The sequence below is a fragment of the Balaenoptera acutorostrata genome, chromosome 7, assembly GCF_949987535.1.
Source record: "Balaenoptera acutorostrata chromosome 7, mBalAcu1.1, whole genome shotgun sequence".
NCBI lineage: Eukaryota > Metazoa > Chordata > Mammalia > Artiodactyla > Balaenopteridae > Balaenoptera > Balaenoptera acutorostrata.
In genome coordinates, this window is record NC_080070.1 from 49,295,818 (window position 1) to 49,313,516 (window position 17,699).

Below are 17,699 nucleotides of genomic sequence, written 5' to 3' on the forward strand. Positions count from 1 at the left end.
CACACACACACACACACACAAACACACACACACACACACAGAGGCATTGTGCAATGGGCCCTTTCACTCATGTTTCCTTCCCCCTTTCCTTTCACCTTCTTTTATTAATGGTACCTCTTAAAGAGATAAATGCTCCCACACGAGTGATACCACTTAAACAGATAAATAGTCCACACTGGAGAAACACAGAGAGCATGAGAGAAAACCCTGTCTTATTAGACTGGAAACAGACACACTATATTAATGCAAAAAAATCAGCATATGGTTCTAATAGGCTTTCTTAAAATGATTTATCAGCTGTGATTAAGCCCTCAACCAGCATGTCTATCTTCATAAATAAAGCAAAAGTGTACCTTGCTTTCAAATGTATCTGCAGTATCTTATTACCCAGCCCCGTGCAGTGCACTTCACTTACAACACAGCTCTGGGGAGCCAAGAATTTGTGTGCAATCACAAAGTGTGTGCTCTAAAGAGACTGCCAGGATTTAGGACTCTTATCTCCGAGATAGTCTTACTAAAAATCCATTACAGTGAAGGTCTGTCCCCTCTCTCTGTGCCATGGAGTTCGGCATGGCTGAAATATGAACAGGTAATTAAAAGGATATGCCTGATTTTACAGTGAGCCCGGTGACACAGAATCACCAAACAGCTGTTGGGAAAGGCATTTGGCACAAGGAGCAGGTTACCTCTGCCAGGGGGGTGTGGAAAATGAGGACCACTTTAAGAATCAGAATTGGTCTCTTTCTTCTTTTCTACAGAACGGAAAGACGAATGCAAATATTAGTCATCTTGGTCGGGACCTCATTCTCCGGCTGGCTAATATGTCAGATGGTCTCAGCGGCACAGATTAAAGGGGCTTCACAAACACCCTGGGCAGGGGATGAGGAAGTCAGGGCTAAGACTTCCAAATGAAGGAGGAGGAACTGGGTGAAAGAGTTATGAGCACAGTAAGCCGTAAACGGATGTTTGAAAACTGTACCGAGTCAAACATTTCATGTGTACAGGGCATGGCTCTGTTGGAGTGGTTATTTACTCTTCGATTAAAAGCCAGTAAGTCCAGGAGGATGAGCTGAATAAATCCCACAAAGCATCCAAGGAAAGTATTTTAGTGGCGAACTTACTTTCAAGCCATTCCTAACATACACACAAAGCCCCATTCACATTCTACCTTCTAACACCCACCCGAACGCTAAGATCAGAGACATGTAGGATGTCCCCCATTCTACGGGAGCTTCTCAAGCTTTTCTCTACACTTTCAGTTTGGCTGAAACAGAAATGTGTGATCTCAGAGTTCTTTCACAGCAACAAACCACTGTTTCACGATTTAGGCAAATTTGCTGAGGTACTGTGAGATTTTGTTAAAAGGCAGTAGACGTTAGGAAGGGCAAATTTTAAAATCTCAGAAGAGAAAATAGTGCTTGGACTACTCCATCAGTATTGTTAACAGATTGTTTTCTGTAAAATACACCAGTCCATTGTATTAGGAGTGTGACACGGGTAGCTGTAGTCTGTGAGTGTTAGACTCAATTAGAAGAACGGCACTAATGAGGTCAAAGCAGCTCTTCCCTCCTGTGATCACAGACTGCACCCCTGGCCCTGGCCAGCTGTCTGGCAATATGTGCTTCTGGTCACAAGGGGGTCCATGGGCGGGTGTGTGTGTTTGGACCTGTGCAAATCCATCACCACTAATGGGAAATCACTCCTAAGTTCACACCCAGCTGATGGGCAAATCAGGCATGCCATCTTCACAATCAGAGGGCAGCAGGCAGCTGTACTTGGACATCAAATGTTGTTAAAGCTGGTGTTGAATTGCACATGGTAGGCAATACTAGGTAATGGTCAGAAAAGCAAGGAATCATTCACAAAGCCTGATGGCCCGCTTTGCCTAAGACATGTACTTGTGTATGGGTGCATTATTATGATACAAATAAAGAAAGACATCTAGCAGAAATCTGGAACAAGGAGCTCTTCCCCTCCTCCTGCTGTGCAGGGGAGAGACGTTCTTTCAGGCAGCGATGTCACCACTGCCTTACTGTCTCTGTGAAAGTGGACTTGGAATTCTGTTCCCAGGACCCCTTTTAGGACACTTCTTTCAGTCACCTGAAAGAATGTATGAGGTGAGATGTTGCAGCAATATGTGAATCTAACACCATGTACCTAGGAATCGGCTTTATTTTCTATGCTCCAGATCTCAATATATTTGAACTATGTGTGTTTTTAACTCCAAGGTAGTTAAAAGGCCCGGTTTACCGGTGAGAAAATGAAGTCATGCATGACTTTTAGAGAATGAGGGATGGAGTCTGGTTTTCTTGCTCTCGTCCTGGATTCAGACAACACTCCGCCTTACTTCACAATCCACCCCGGAGCTGTTGCGATTAGCGCAGGAGGTGTCGGGAGGCGGTTTTCAGGTGGACAGAGGTATCACAGTGTATGTTGCACTTTGGCACACCACACCACAAAAGGGGCTGCCAGAATTCTGGACCATCTTGTTCCCTTCTGGTCACTTGGGGACCAACCAAATGGGGCTGGAAGGGCGGCGCTCACATGTGCTCTACATTGCCCTGGAAAGCACAGGAATGCCTGGACCAACTGTGCCAATGAATCCAGCAATAGCCTCACATTTGTAAATCCTCTGGGAAAGTTCCTAAGCTCTGTGCATAACAAACCATACCGGGAGAAGCCAGAAAGGGGACGACTTCTTTGAGAGCGGCTGTGATTCAGAATGCTTGGCACTGCATCATCTGTAGTCAATCAACCCGACAGGCACACAAAACACGACTGCTTTTCTTCTTTGGGGACATGACTGTTTGCAGAGCCCAAACAAGCCCCCACCCAAACATAAAGCCACAGAGAAAGGCGGCGCCCGGCACCGACTCAGGCAGGATCGGTCAGCACTGTGATCAACTTTCAAAGTTTTCATATAACAGATGGTGTGCTCTGTCTGTAACTCAGATCCCAGGGATGCCTGGGCTGCAGCCACGCTGAACCCAAAATGCGGGGCTTGCCCCACTTCACGGAGAAGACTGGGGAGGCCCCCAGAATGCAGGACAATGAAGGGAGAGGTTGCAGGTGAGACAATCCGTCCTTCTAGCTCCAAAGCTGTCCCGTAAAACAGCTCACATTCGCCTTCAGGTCAAAAAGTCAAAATATCATCTACATACACAACAGTCTGATTCTGCCAACGCTAGTGAGTTTTATTAGAAAATATGCGCTTAGAGGAGATGCTGAGCGTAAAGCCCTTTTGGCATTCCATTTCACTCTAAAGCCAAAGGAGAAACTGGCCCCATCACACAGAAGAGCCACAGGTTCAAATAGGCTAAAAATAGCCTTTCATATCCCAGAAAGCAAGGAACAAAGGGAAGCCCAGCTATGTTCTGGAGAAGTCTGCAGCCAATATTCCTAGCATATGAGGAGCATCCCAGCCCAAGAGGGAGGAGCCAGCAGGTGATTGTGCCTGGCCACCTGAGGGAACGGCCTGACCTCCTCTCCAATCCAACCAGCCTCTGTGGGTCAGCAGAAGGGCCAGTTCCCCTAAGTGTAGGAATGTGGTAAAGGGGGGGAAATCCAGCGTTTTATCAACTTTCCTAGGCTTTTGGGTTTTGGTGGAAGTTGGGTTAAGGACAAGGAAACTGTCCCTCCAGGGTTCTGGTACTAAAATCAGACACTGCACCCCAGGTTTGAGTCGACAGCCAACATGCTGGAAACATGGGCAGGAGGAATGTGTGGAATCCCAGTTCCTGGCCTCATCCTTATCAATATGGAAATAACTTAACAGCACACAAACGCTAAAGCAGGGCTCCCAGAGTAAATCACTCCCATACCTGCTCCTAACCATACTTAATGTTCACCTGGATTTATGAGATGATGGAAGCAGAGACTCTTGCAACTATTATATTCTTTTCCTTTCCTCTTTTCCTGGTGTCAATTTTTTTCTCACGTCTCTGTGAGGGGCCCAGGTAAGCGATTCGTAGCTGCAGATGCTCAGTGCGGCTAACATGTGGTCCAATTTTCTAAATGTGAGTGTTGTTTTTTTGCCCAGAACGGAAGCTTCATCTTCTAGTCATTTTGTTTAATCCGGCCCAGAAAACAGATCTGTTTTCCTGCTTGCTTTCGGGAGCATGAATGCAGGGCCTCGCAGAGGACAGGACATGCTCCCTGGGCAGATGCAAAAGCCTCCTGGCCCCAGGTACACACCCACTGCCGCCCGAGTCTGGTGGGTTGCAAGTCCTGAATTACTCACAGCTGGAAATGGATTCCTTCGGAGAAGAGCGTCCATTCGCCATTGTGATTCCATTTGGGTTAATACCTTGAAATCCCAGCCTGGCTTGCCTGCCTCAGGACAGGTAAGGAGTGATTTTAACCAGCTGAGATCCCAACCCAACCCCAAACAGAGAAAGCACCCTGATGAGAAAGTCTCCAGCTGGGAAAAGCTGCCCTTTTTTCGGCTCTTAAAGCTGAGCTTCGTAATTATTTTAGTGAGGAGCCTCCCAGCCAAATAATTCAATTGGACTAATTTTCAGCTACAGTAAGGCCGCCTGATGGGAAGGCAGGCCAAACAAGCGATCTTCACAACCTGAGTCTGGGTTGATGATGGTGCCTGAAGAGCTTCAGGGCTCCATTGTGTTTTGGGCCATTTTTAGTTTCTTTTCTTAGTCTTTTAAAAATTTTTTTTATTGAAGTGTAGTTGATTTACAATGCTGTGCCAATCTCTGCTGTACAGCAGAGAGACTCAGTTTTTAAGTGCCCCTCCCCATCCCACCCCCATCCCTGCTTTGGTCCTTTTAGATGCATTCCATGCATAGAATCTCCTAGAATCAAGACCGCATTTAACAGCTCCCAAAGCACTCCCTTTTATACTGATGACATCCCACACCAACTCCTCTACCTTTTAACAATGACAATACTTGGAGGAACTTTCAACTTAACCACAAGTGAGAGGCAAACACTTTCAAGAACAATTTTTTTTTTTACATCTAAATATTTCAGTTTGTTTTCACTTATTAAAAAATACATTCAATTTTGCAATAATACTTAATTCTAGGTATTTCTTTAAAGTTGGGTTAGAGGTCAAAACATTTTCTTGGAATGTGCCGTGGTAACTCAGTAGGAAGTGATGATGGGCTAGACTTGAGGTGATAGAAATGGAAAATAAAGAGAAGAGATGAGGATTCTGGCCTAAGGAAGCTCATGGGGGTCAAAGGAGGGAGTGAAGGCAAAGCTGCCTCCTGAGGTGGATGAACTATGTCTCTGACAGATTCAGAGGCAGGTGGGGGGGTTAGACATGGCAATGAGTTTGTGCAGGAAAGCATTGAGCACAGTTCTGGGCACAGTGCGTTACAAACAGCAGTGGCATCTTCAAGTGGGAATGCTGGTAACAGCTGGAGGGTAGAGATGAATATTTATGGTGAGGACTAGATGCACAGATAAAGGAATTGTTGGGTGGAGTTGATTGCTAGGTTATGAGAATGTACAAGTTTTCTGAAGAGAAGGTGTAAACAGAAACCACCTGAAAGTGGATACAGCAAAAGACAAGGAGGCAGAGGGAGCGCAGTCAGAGAGGTAGGAGAAAAGCCAGAATACGCGCCCCCTGTCACTGGTCCCCATTAATGGACGCCTATCAACTCTTTTTGTCTCTCTCGATACTTTATTCTTCTGTATTTAAAATGGGGAACATAGTACTGCCTTAACCACCTATAATTATTCCCTGTTAACTAGAGGGGCCAAAATCAAATTATCATTAATAACATGTTCAAAATGTCCCATGTGTCAGATATGCTTCCTGACTATAGAAATACTTTGATTATTACCATACCCAGTCACAACTGAATAGGAAATACTGGTGCAAGAAAATGCTATTTTATTCTGCAGTATTTCCAACACAAATAGAAGTTCCCAAAATCAATGCCAAGCTTCCTCTAGCAATCTTCATATTGTATCTTAGGATCCAGTCCTCCAAATCTCTTCTACTCCACAGCTTCAAATGGAAACATCAGTATCTCACAGGAGAACACCCATCACTGCATGGGATGAATGCAAAACTTTCTAATTCAAACTTCAGCCTCTGTAAACCTTATAATCGGTTCTCAAAAAGACCTCAGGCAGAGACCTCAGTCTTGTCAGAACAAATGTCATGTGACAGCAAATATAAATAAAACCTACACCAAAAGAAACACTGAACAACAATAAAACCTGCCATTCACAGGCCATTCATCTGCCATTCATCTGCCATTACCAGTGACCACCCCCTTTTAATTTGGCTCCTAACACTGGCTGAGGGCAGGGTCATGAACTGCCAGATGATTTAGCATTAGAAAGTAAACCCTCAGCCTCAAGAGAGATTTTCTCTTTAATGTGAAAGTTAGATTGTGAAGACTCATCCATTAAGGTCCAACTTAGCCAAATATACAAACTGTCCAAGGGAGGATATGAGCAAACACCCAGTACCCATCTGGGTCAGTTTTCCTCAGAGCCGTGGGCCTTCCCTCCCTCATCATCCACGTCAAACATACTTGATTTTATGTGCTCACTCTTTGCAGGGCAACAGACGATGCATTTTGCAACTTTGAGGATACCCTGAGTTTCCACCAAAAAACAAATAAAAGAAACCAACTCTATGAGTTGTTTTTCTTTCCCATTCCATTTTAAAATTGAAGCCGAGCCTGAGATCACATCATGATTCACTGACATGTGTGGAAGTGGATACCAACTCTTAATAATCTCTGTTAAGATTGTACTCATTAATCCTAAATCCCAGGGAACTACAAGTCATGAAATAGCTTCCAGTTTATCCACTGGTTTAGTCATACCACTGAGTGGGATGCAAAGACCAAGCCAGCTTCTCTTCCAGCATCAAATTCCATCTAGGCTGAGAGCACAATTTAAACCTATAAGGAGAGAGCTGAAAGTGCTTTACATTTGTACTGTGCTGAAATGGAGGGGGAGGACAAGAGAATCCTTATGATATAAGGGTTAGATTTTCCAGTTATTGGGGTGGGGGAAGAAATAGGTTGTTATCTCTCAATAATGTTGCCAATGGGTGTTTCCTTTCAGTCATGCTGATTGGAAAAAAAAAGCCAAAAAGATAAAAAGATAAAAAAGTCTCATCTACTAGGATTTAGCAAACATGGTGACATTTTCAAAACCTCAATAAAACCAAGTTTATGTTTCAGAATGCTTCTTTTTCTCCAGACTTCCGGGGCGGGGGATCATATTACACAAATATCGTAGAAGCAACATGTTAACATAACCGGAAACATCAGCTGTTGCAAGTTTGCTCAACTTGGTATCTTTTATTTTCCACCCAGCAGCCACTCACACAATGCCACTCACATCTTCCCCAGAGAGCAGCCATGCCTGATAGTAGCTGATAAAGCAAGACTGTAACGAAGGCAAAGCACCTCCCTTTCTGCACCCTCTCTCCTCAAGTAACTGGTGGTGTCCAGTGACATGATTTCCAGGTACAGAATTTAATCAGATTGAGCAGCCGACTTTTCTGAGCTGAGGCTGACCTGGCCATGCCCTGTTCCATGACTCCTGTTGAGCTGGGATCCAAGATCTTAAGATTGTAGCTTGTCCCCTGTTCCCATGTGTTAAACAGTCAACACCCTCTGGGAATAGACTGCACTTTTCATCATTTGGGTAGGAATTCTAGAGCATGGAAATGTCCTAATTTGCTATTGCTGCATCAGCATAATGAGTCAGATTTAGGTCCTAGGGGAGAATAACAACACTTAACACTTATACACCACGCTTTTCATCTTCAGGGTCCTTCACCACGTTAGGCTGTAATGTTATATTTCTCTCAGCAAGACAAAGGAGTTCATTTCTAGTCCTTTCAACTCCCCTTCCTTTCTTATACATACAGACACACACACTCCCACACAACTGCTATCATATGATGAAACTATCTCCCACCTCCTAGATATGTACTGTCGGATCTCTTTTTTAAAAAAGAAATCAAATGTGAAAGGTCAATTCACCCTTTTTTTAAAAAAATCTTTTGTTTTTGTTTTTTTCCTCTAACGTGGAACACAAAATCGGCATGTCGATTGCCAGTTACTGGAGTCCATTCAGTATTACTGCTAGGGTTCCCATACTTGACTTGACTTTTCATGCCTCGTGGTCTTCTGTGTCATCTCTGCCCACTGAGGAGACTTGAAGGCTCTGTCTTGGAGGATGGAGGACTCTGTCAAGTTCCCTGCTCAGACCTCTTCTCTACCTCATTTCCATTCACTCCTGGCCCAGGTCATTTCATTGAGTCTCATGTATTTAAACACCACCTACATGCCAATGACCCCCCAGTTTACATCTTCAGACAGGTCCTGTATTACATACCTATATATTCATTTGCCCATTAGATGTTTCCACTTAACAAGTCTGCAAACAATCTCAATTTTCTCCTCAAACCTGTTCCTCCCAGAGACAGCTCCATCCTTTCAGTTGCTGAGGTCAAAAACCTGGGTTCATCCTGAAGTCCACCTCTTACTCCCCAAATGTAATCCATCAGCAATTCCTGTTGGCTCTATCTTCAAATTAGATCCAGAATCTAACCACCCCCTCCATCTGCACCTTGGACCAATCTGCCATCATTTTTAATCTAGATTCTTTGAATACCTTCCTACCTGGTCTCACTTTGCCACTCTCCTCCAACAGTTTACTTCCAACTAGGCAGCCAAGTAAACTTTCTACTACCTAAGTCAGATCTTATCACACCTCTGCTTACAACTGTCCTACAGTTCTCCATCTCACTCAGAATAAAAGCCGAAGCCTACACAGCCTTCCTGGACGGGCCCCCTCAGCCCACTCTTTCCATCACTACGTACCTTGCTCTTTGCAGTTCCTCCAGCCCACAGAGCGCCCTCCAGCCTCAGGGCTTTGCACCCACTGCTCTCCCCTCTCTCCTCCCCAGTACGCACCTGGTTCAGCCTTCTCCTCCTTCAGGTCTTGGCTGCATGTCCGCTTACCAGTGATGCCCTCCCAGACCACCCCCAGCACTCCCTGTGCCTCTTCCCTGCTATATATTTTTCTCTATAGTACTTATCACCTTTGGACATATTATACATTTTATTGTTTTTACTTGCTTACTGTTTGTCTTGCCCATGAGAAGTAAGCTACCCGAAGGGAGGGATTTATTTTTTGTTTTTTGTTTCAAAATCAGCTTTAGTCCATGGTATATTCACCAATGCCTCGGACAGTCCCTGGCACATGGTGGGCCCTCAAAAATATTTATTGCGTGAATAAATGATGAACAAAAGTTTCTCATCTGTTTCAGGACTAGCCTGACTTCTAAGCCATAGGCAAGTTGAGATTTGTGATACTGCTAGTGAAGGATGCTTTTCCAAGGGAAAAAAAATATCTCTCATTAGAGAGTTTTGAAGCTATGGGTTTATACTAAGGTGGAAGACTGAGGCAATTATGGAATGTGTCATCTTCTATATAATATATGCTATGGATACAGACATTGGGGTTTTTTCTATTGGTCATTACCTGCCTCTAGCCTGTCCTCATTCTATACACACACTGGGATGCTTTTGAAAAAGGGTGTCAGGATTAAAGATAGTCTGTAGAACAGAATTTTCCCCAACAGACAGCCACACGGGCTAAACAAGGATCAATTCTCTATTTGCTCTTTGATAGAATTTTCTAGACCAAACTTCAGCTAGAATTTTAAAGGTGGAGGGAAGGACCAGTTCAGTCTTTCTAACATTTCCGTATCAAGTACTTAGAAAGTTCAAGCAAAAACCTTTTTTAACCAAATTCTCCAGATAAACGAATCCATCTCTCACTTTACTAAAACTTGCTGAGGGAACTAATGCAAGTCTTCTGTTAAAAGTCTCAGAGAAAAATAAATTAGAAGAGAGTTGGAGCTTAGAATTAAAAAGGAATAGTTATCTGAATGTGGAGCAAAAGGGAAGAAGAAGACAGAACTTAATGATGACAAGGTATGTATTGAAAAAAGAACTTGTATTCCTACATTTCAAGCAGGGAACAAACAAATGAAGTAGGAGGTGGGGGTAGCAGTGTGCCAGGGATGGTCGGAGCTGGAGTAATGTGGTCAAAGGGATGTGTAAAAGTATGTTGGCAGACTGGAGAGCATCTCCTACTCCTAATTTCCCCATCCTATGGCTTCCAAGGAAATGCTAGGGCAGAAGCCACCAACACAGCCTATTTGGCCACTGGATGAGTCATCCTGAATTAGGCCTCAAGAAAGTGTCCTCTTGTGTAGTCATGGCCACCGAGGCTGGATATGGCCCTCTAGTTTGAACGAGGCAATGGAAGAGGATACCTCAACAGTCTGAACGCTGTCCAACTTCTAGTGCGTGCAAGTGAAGTTGGGGTGTAAGACACTGGTCTCCTGAGGGGCCCACCCCAAAACCATGGGGGGAAGCTCACTGCAGGGTCCCCCACCCACATACCCATCTCAAAGTCATCACATGACTAGTGTTGCTAAGAGCAACATGTGAAAGAGAAAAAGACATATTTCTACGATGACAATAGTCCTCCTCAACTTTGCTTGCCTAATTATTTTAATTTTTAACATTTAATTATTTGTACTCAACCCACAAAGAATCAAAAGCAACTCACATACAAAAAAAATGTATAGCATGAAAATGTTTTTTTAAATTAAAAATCGGGACCAGAGGAAATATAAACTGGAACTGAAAATCTAGTCTGTGGGGGAAGTAAAATGCTCATTACTGTGTTCTAAAAAGTTCTCAAAGTTAAGCAGTCAAATTGGCTTCACGTTAACAAGCAGTCAAAGCAAAAAGAGAAACAGAACTGGTTACAGGATTCTCATGTCCACGAGAAGAAAATATTTCAGTTCCTCAGGGGAAGCAAACTATTTCCTGGAATTCAGATCTGCAAGAATTTCCTCCCATGGGGCTTCATATAGGAGATCATGAGTACTATGCAAAGGAGAAGATCTAAATCCGCCCCCCTACCATGGGCTTCCTAAAGCTGTTAAATATTGGAAAATGTCTTCGGGAAAATTAAGGGTATACACTTCGATTAAAACCCTTCTATCAGAAATGAAGACGATACAGACCAAGTACACACCTTTCTTATAGTTTGGAAGAAGCCAACCTTGACAATCTCAAGGAATGAATGAACTTAATCCCTCAGTCATCTACAGATGCCACGTCCATCAGCAAAGCTAAATTTATTACTCAACCAGAGGAAATTTACTAGACTTTTTGGTTCCTCTGTCCCTTGCTATTTTTATGTTTTTTAAAAAATCTATTTCTATTGCAATGAAATATAGAATGCATGCCTTCTTTTTTATTTAGTTAAAAATTTCAAGTGCTCAGAACAGTGTCTGGCAAATAAGTGCTAAATAAGTGTTTGTTTTGAAAAAGAAAAAACGCCCTTCACTGGGCGGGTGTAGAGGCGTGTCAAGTATGAATGACTAATTATAAATCAAATGAGTTGATTGAGATTTTAAACCCCTCTTGTAACCTATTTTCAGGATTTTTCCTAAAGCAGTACAGACTAAATACAAACCCGTGGCTATTTTGATGTGAGAATGTGACATGAAAAATCTGGTGGAGGGGGATTATTATAATTTCACATAGAGGAGGATTCAAAGGTTTTGAAACACTTAGAGAAATATCAGAACCTTTTAAAATTTCTTCTCCAGATGGAACAGCTGGAAGTTCAGAATCCATTACGATGTAGCTGGCGCTTCCTTTCAACCAACTTTCACAGTTTAAGTCTCTGTTCATGGGATGTATCTAATTTGTTGTTTAGTACATTGTGGGCATTCAACAATGGTCTATCAAAAAAGTTTAAAAACACCAAAAAGCTTCATTATCATATTTAGTTGTGACTCTATTTCTTTTCCTTAATCTGGTAAAGTGATTTTTAAATCACTTTACACAACATTACAATAAAAATTGACTATATTCTGGAGGGATTCGTAAAGTGACTTTTCTACATTTGTAAGGACAAATAATCCACACGTATAGTGAACCTATTTGTTCCAACAACAACAGACGTTCAATAATATGACCAGGAAGGAATTATGAACGTGGTGGAGAGATACCGGGAAGATTATGGAAATCAGACAGTTACAACCTGGGCCAAAATCAGATGAAATCCTCTCTCCTACTGCTACAATCCTTCGCTTGTCATCTTACCCCTTGACCCTTGTCTTTTGCACTCACCACCCATGTAAAGCTTGCTATTATTTAGCACAGTAAAACAACAACTTTTGAATAGAACAATTCTGTGAGTTTTTCTGACTCAGGTCAAGAATCAGGTAACTTTATTTTGGCTTCAATTTCATATTTCAGATAATCTGCTTTTCCCATGATTTTTTCTAGCCTTGGATTCTACCACAACCAGGAATTCATCCATTTTTTTTAAAAAAACCATCAAACACTTGCAAATGGATAAATGCTGTTTTAGAGCGTCATCAGCACAATCTTCGGTGCCACCTAGTTCCCATGCAGATGTTTCTAGCAGGTGCTAGAGGAGACACCTATCCAGGTGTCCATCCAAGCAAACCTACCCGCTTGCTGCTCTCCTCCTCCTGAGCCTTCCTGAACTCATGCTCGAGGGAGCAGTCCAGCTCATTGAAGAGCCCCACCTCCTCGCAGTTCTTCAGGAATCTCGTTGGGGTTGGAGTCTGATCTGAAAACAGAGACCGAGTGATCATAAATGGGACCTTTTCCTCAAAAGTCAGTGGCAAGTATGAGCTAATAAATTCACTAATCCCCTCCACTCGCCTTAATGATGATGCCGAGTGGCCACCCATAATCTTCCAGCCCTTTAAATAAAATGAGAATATGGAAGAAAATAAAACCATAAAGCCCAGAGGAGCAATACGATGTGTAGAAGGCTGTGGCATGGAAGGGCTTCCCAAGCCTCCCTCTGGACAACTTCAGGCGAGGAGATCCCACAGTTGACTGTCTGGAGTTCATATCGTTTGAATACATATTGCAAGGTGTGGAATAACTCTCTTTTAACTGGAAAAAATGATTTAGCTAAAATAAGGCCAAAAAAATCTACAGAGTCCATGTTAAGCCTGATTTTAGGGGGCTGGGAGGACAAAAAAAATTATAAATGTTTATATCAAACAAAAAGAGAGAAACAAGCATTCAATTCCTTTTTCTTAATGGAGAATAAAAATTCAGCAATTCTTTCTCTCACTTTCAGAGTCACAGAAGGATGATGAAAGGTTCCAAGTCAAACACATTCAGCTTCCATCCCTTAAAAATATAATTATTAATTTTATTTTCCTTTTGCTGTAGCCAAAAGAATGTTTTGAGAAGACTCTCTAAAAGGAATAGAATTTCTTTCATATTCTTGATGGTCTGGAGAGCTTACTACTTAAAAACTGGAGGATCTGAAACCACTATTTGTGGCTTAATATTTATGCAGCATTTGCAGTTTATAAAATATTTTCGCACACATTCTCTAGAATCTAGATCTCACAAGATCCTATAAGGTAAGCAGAGTAGAATCACACCTTTGTAATTATTAAGGACAGTCATCTTCCTTGTAAAGGTGCACTGGAGTGGACATGAATAAAACTGTGTAAACTGCCTTTTTCACAGAAACAGAAGACAAAAGAACCAGAGAGGACCACTTCCCAGTGGGGAAGTCTGGCCACACCAATTATTTTACAAGCGAAGAAAATGGAAGGCCTGAGTGATTAAGGGTCTTGTCCAAGGTCTCCCAGGTAGATGTGGCAATACTAGGATTATAACCAAGGGCTTGGTGCTATTTCCATTATATACATGCATTATTCCCACCTGAGCATGTGGCAGACACTGTTAGATTGATTATGGCCCTTGTCCAGCTTGACCTACACTCAGTCTCGAATCTCTTTCTGCACAGTTCTCTAAGCCATCACCACCAGTCAAATGAAGAATGCCCTCAAGTTGATATGAATTTGCAATTTCTGCACTCTCTTTATAAATTCCTATATGGCAAGAAACTAGAATCCTATTTACTTTTCTAAGTCATAAAGAGAGTAATTAATCCCAGTAAATTATCTACTGAGATTCAAAGAATATCTTAACACCCATGAAGCTGAAATGGCTCGATATCTCTATTTAATCAGCCCTTCCAAGGCAATGTCTCCCGATACCCTATGGGCACAGAGCTTTACTGCCTGAGAAGTACCCAAATGGTTGATTTGGATTCCAATCAACAAAATACCCATCTGCATCCTTTCCCATTCTTAGCCCAGTCTCCAAGATTCTGAGCTCTCTTTGCAGTACATAGACAGCCTACAACAGACGATCATAAATTGGACATTATAGATAAAAGATATGCAAAGGATTGGGTTTCACCGAAAATAGTTTTATTAGAAGATTAATTAATTTATTAAGATACACATATATGCCTACGTATCCAATATATACCTATAGCAGTTATGTGTTGTGGCTTATAAAATATAAAATTAGTATTTATGCAGCATTTTGCAGTTTACATTTTCACCCACATCGTCTAGAATCTATTAATAGATCCCACAAGATCCTATGTGGTAAGCAGGGTGCATATTATTTTAGGACAGGAGAAATAAGTTAAGTACCTTGCACAGGGTCACACAATTTGTAACCATCTTATCACTATTAAGTCCTCTCCTACTTTCGGACATAATCCCTTCTCAATCTAAATCCCATGCTTTGCCTAGACTCTCCTCCCAGGTCCAAAGTTATTTGGTGCACGTGTAAAAGACAACACTGACAACCCAGAAATCCAGATTAGAAAATCATGTGGTTTCGGGGAAATTACCTACATTCTCTGGACTTCAAGTTCATCATCTGTCAAATAAAGTTCTAAAGTTACATGATTCTGTGAATCCTAAAATCACCACCACAACTAGGTTCGCTTCAAAAGTCACTGTTAGTAGATCAAAGAAAATATGACCATGTAAAGGATAGTTGAACAGGAACATCAGTAACAACTGGTTAGACACTGGAAATTAGGCCAGAGGTAAGGGCTAGATATATAAAGGAGATTTATGAACAGAAGGTGTAAATAGACAAAACGTGAGAGTGGAAATATAAGGGTGTGGTGTGTGTGTGTGTGTGTTAAGGGTGTGTGTGTGTGTGTGTGTGTGTGTGTGTGTGTATGTGTGCATGTGTATACGTTTATTGGATGCTTAGTCCATGCCAGGCATAGTGCTAAGTGCTTTGTATGCATCATCGCATTAATTTTCACACCAACCACATTAGGTAAAAATTATTTCCTCCATTTTACTTATGAGTAAACTGAAACTCGCTTTTGGCCCCATTTAGAAATGGAGTTGCTTAATTGTATAAGTAATTGACATTCCTAACAATCCTTGGTTCTTCTGAAATATCTTGGAATCATTTATATCCTTCACACAATAGAACTGCATTACAAGCCTACAGACTCTTCACTATCTGAGAGGAACATTTTTGTGACTAAAAAACCTGAGAAAGTATCACATAACAGAACTGAAATATTAGACCACTTGTCATCAATGGGAATTTAGTTTGCCAGGTTTTAATTTTCCTTTTATTCCTCTATGCTTCTTTGTTGGAGATTTACAAGTTGAGGACCATGATTCCAGGTAGAGAGAATAGCAATCCTAGAGGCACCATAAGACTCCTGAACTCTGAGACATGTTCATGAGATGGTCCATGAAATTGAATTCAGGTTGGCATTTGGGGGCCCAAGCCCCAAGCAAAGTTGAGAGATGTTTTCTGTCTCCTCTAACGCAAAATTATGCCCAGATACCAGCATGCACCTACATACATCAGCAAAGGGAGGCTGACGGAGCATGGCACAGGACAGTAACAGCACCGTCCATCATGCTGAGCCTCTCTGCAGCAATAGGGAAACAAAGCTATGGAACAAGGGGAGCTATGGGCAGTAAAGACAGCTGGTTCCCTCCTATCCCCAGAGACAAAGACTCAGAGGAAGGCCCCAGAGTTGTTACCAAATGTGACTTTCTTTGCTGTATGATAAGAGTGAGGGAAAAGCAAAACTGTAATCTGTATCCACATTTGGAATAGATAAGGCACACTGTTCCTAATATTTAATTCATTTTCTTCTTGTGAATGAGCTATTCTTTCCAGTTACAACAGGAACCAGAAAATGGAGCTTAACTTTTGTTTTAACATTTATTAGAATTAATACAGGGTCTCTAGTCATCTTTCATCCCACATGGTACCAGTTCCAAGTAAGCCAGGAAATGTGCAAATCTTCAAAAGGGGGACAGCTAAATCTATCAGCTGCTTAAATAAAAGAGGCAGAGTTTCTCAGCCACATGAATGCCTTGTCAAATAACTATTCCAGCTGAAATTAGACCAGAAGTAAGTGGGTAATATCCATGGCCATAAGTTAAAATTCTTGTAATCTACACCTTATTTAGAACCAAGAGCATGCACCAGTTAGCTATAGCAGCAGCAATTTCTATGTCCTGAATAACAGTGACCGATGCTCTACTAGGGGATAATATCTAAGGTGTGTTCCGTAGTGACAGGCCACATTCCAAGGTCTTACAGGAACTGGTTCCAGTGGGAACTCAGAGCTGAGATGACTGTTTAAGGACTTCTGCTCCCCTTTCTTTCAGTGCTTCCACTCCAGTGAGGTCCATCTGAATGAGAGAAGATAACCCCAAATCTCAAACTAAACAAAAAGTTAATAGCTTTTGAGTTTCAACTTTACCCGAGCTGAAAGTATTTTGTTGTTACCTTTGTAAATCTGCACTGGCGCTGCAGAAATGCCTGCATGCTACCTTCTCACAGTCTGCAAAGAGCACACCAGGTTCTCAGGAGACCTAGACACCCAGGGCCAGTGCAAGTGAGAAATCTTACCCTCCTGTACTCCTCTCAAGCGTTGTTGGGGATTTCTTTACCAATCGGACATGAAAGATTTGCACCAAAAGGGATAAAATACCTTTTGAAAAGTTGGTCATATTTCAACATCTGGTTCCCTTCCTGGAATGATGAGTTTGTTTCTTGAAAACAGGAGCATCTTTTCATAAAATCACTGCCTCTGTAAATAGCTAGGTAGAGGACATTTGCCATGCAGAGGTTCTACCTGCATATCTGCCCGGAAGCGTGCCACAAACTTGGCATTATGAGTTAGGAATTCACCCATCATTTCTATGATAGTAAATCCTGTATCACATTACATCTGGGAAGGACCACAAGTATATGGTTAGGACTACTAGGAAAAAAAGCATCTCACTAAGTTTTCCAATCAGTCCATAGTCTGTCTACCATCAAGTGCTTCAGTCCCAGCAAGTATGATTATTCCAAAGCCTAAATGACAAGCACAAAGCTAAAGCATGAAACCTGATTCTTCTTTTAAAAAGTGTTTAGTCTGTTCTACATTTAATAATAGGTTGCTACCTTATTCGGTTTCAGAGCTGTGTTTGAGTTATATGTTTGTCTACATTTCATTTTCCTCAATGGAAAAAAAAAAAAAGGCAAGGTGACAAGCCATCAATTTTAAAAAAAAAAGGAAAAGCAGACTTCCCATCATATACCAGAGGAGGAAAATATGAGTCCCCTACGCAAAATTTTTTTCCTATTGGTCTGATAGTCTCAGCTACGGTATTACTAAAGGACTCTATAAAGTAATTTTACATCATTTTGTATTAAATTGATACGATAAAAGCCTCACTAATTCAGACCAGTTATAAGAAAGATCAGTTTGAATTAGTGACCATTCTTAACTATAGGGTATTTTTTAAAAGGCAATGCATTTTT

General features: G+C 41.8%; 1 protein-coding gene across 7 annotated transcripts in view; it reads right to left on the bottom strand.

The window, feature by feature from the left end:
- CREB5 (cAMP responsive element binding protein 5) overlaps window positions 1-17,699 on the bottom strand; it is a 408,270-nt gene that overhangs the window by 302,656 nt on the left and 87,915 nt on the right. For all 7 annotated transcript variants that reach the window (XM_057549812.1, XM_007193493.3, XM_007193491.2 and 4 more), the window contains one exon: window positions 12,512-12,633. In XM_057549812.1, coding sequence (XP_057405795.1) covers window positions 12,512-12,633 — 122 coding nt within the window. The remainder of the gene's footprint in view (window positions 1-12,511; window positions 12,634-17,699) is intronic.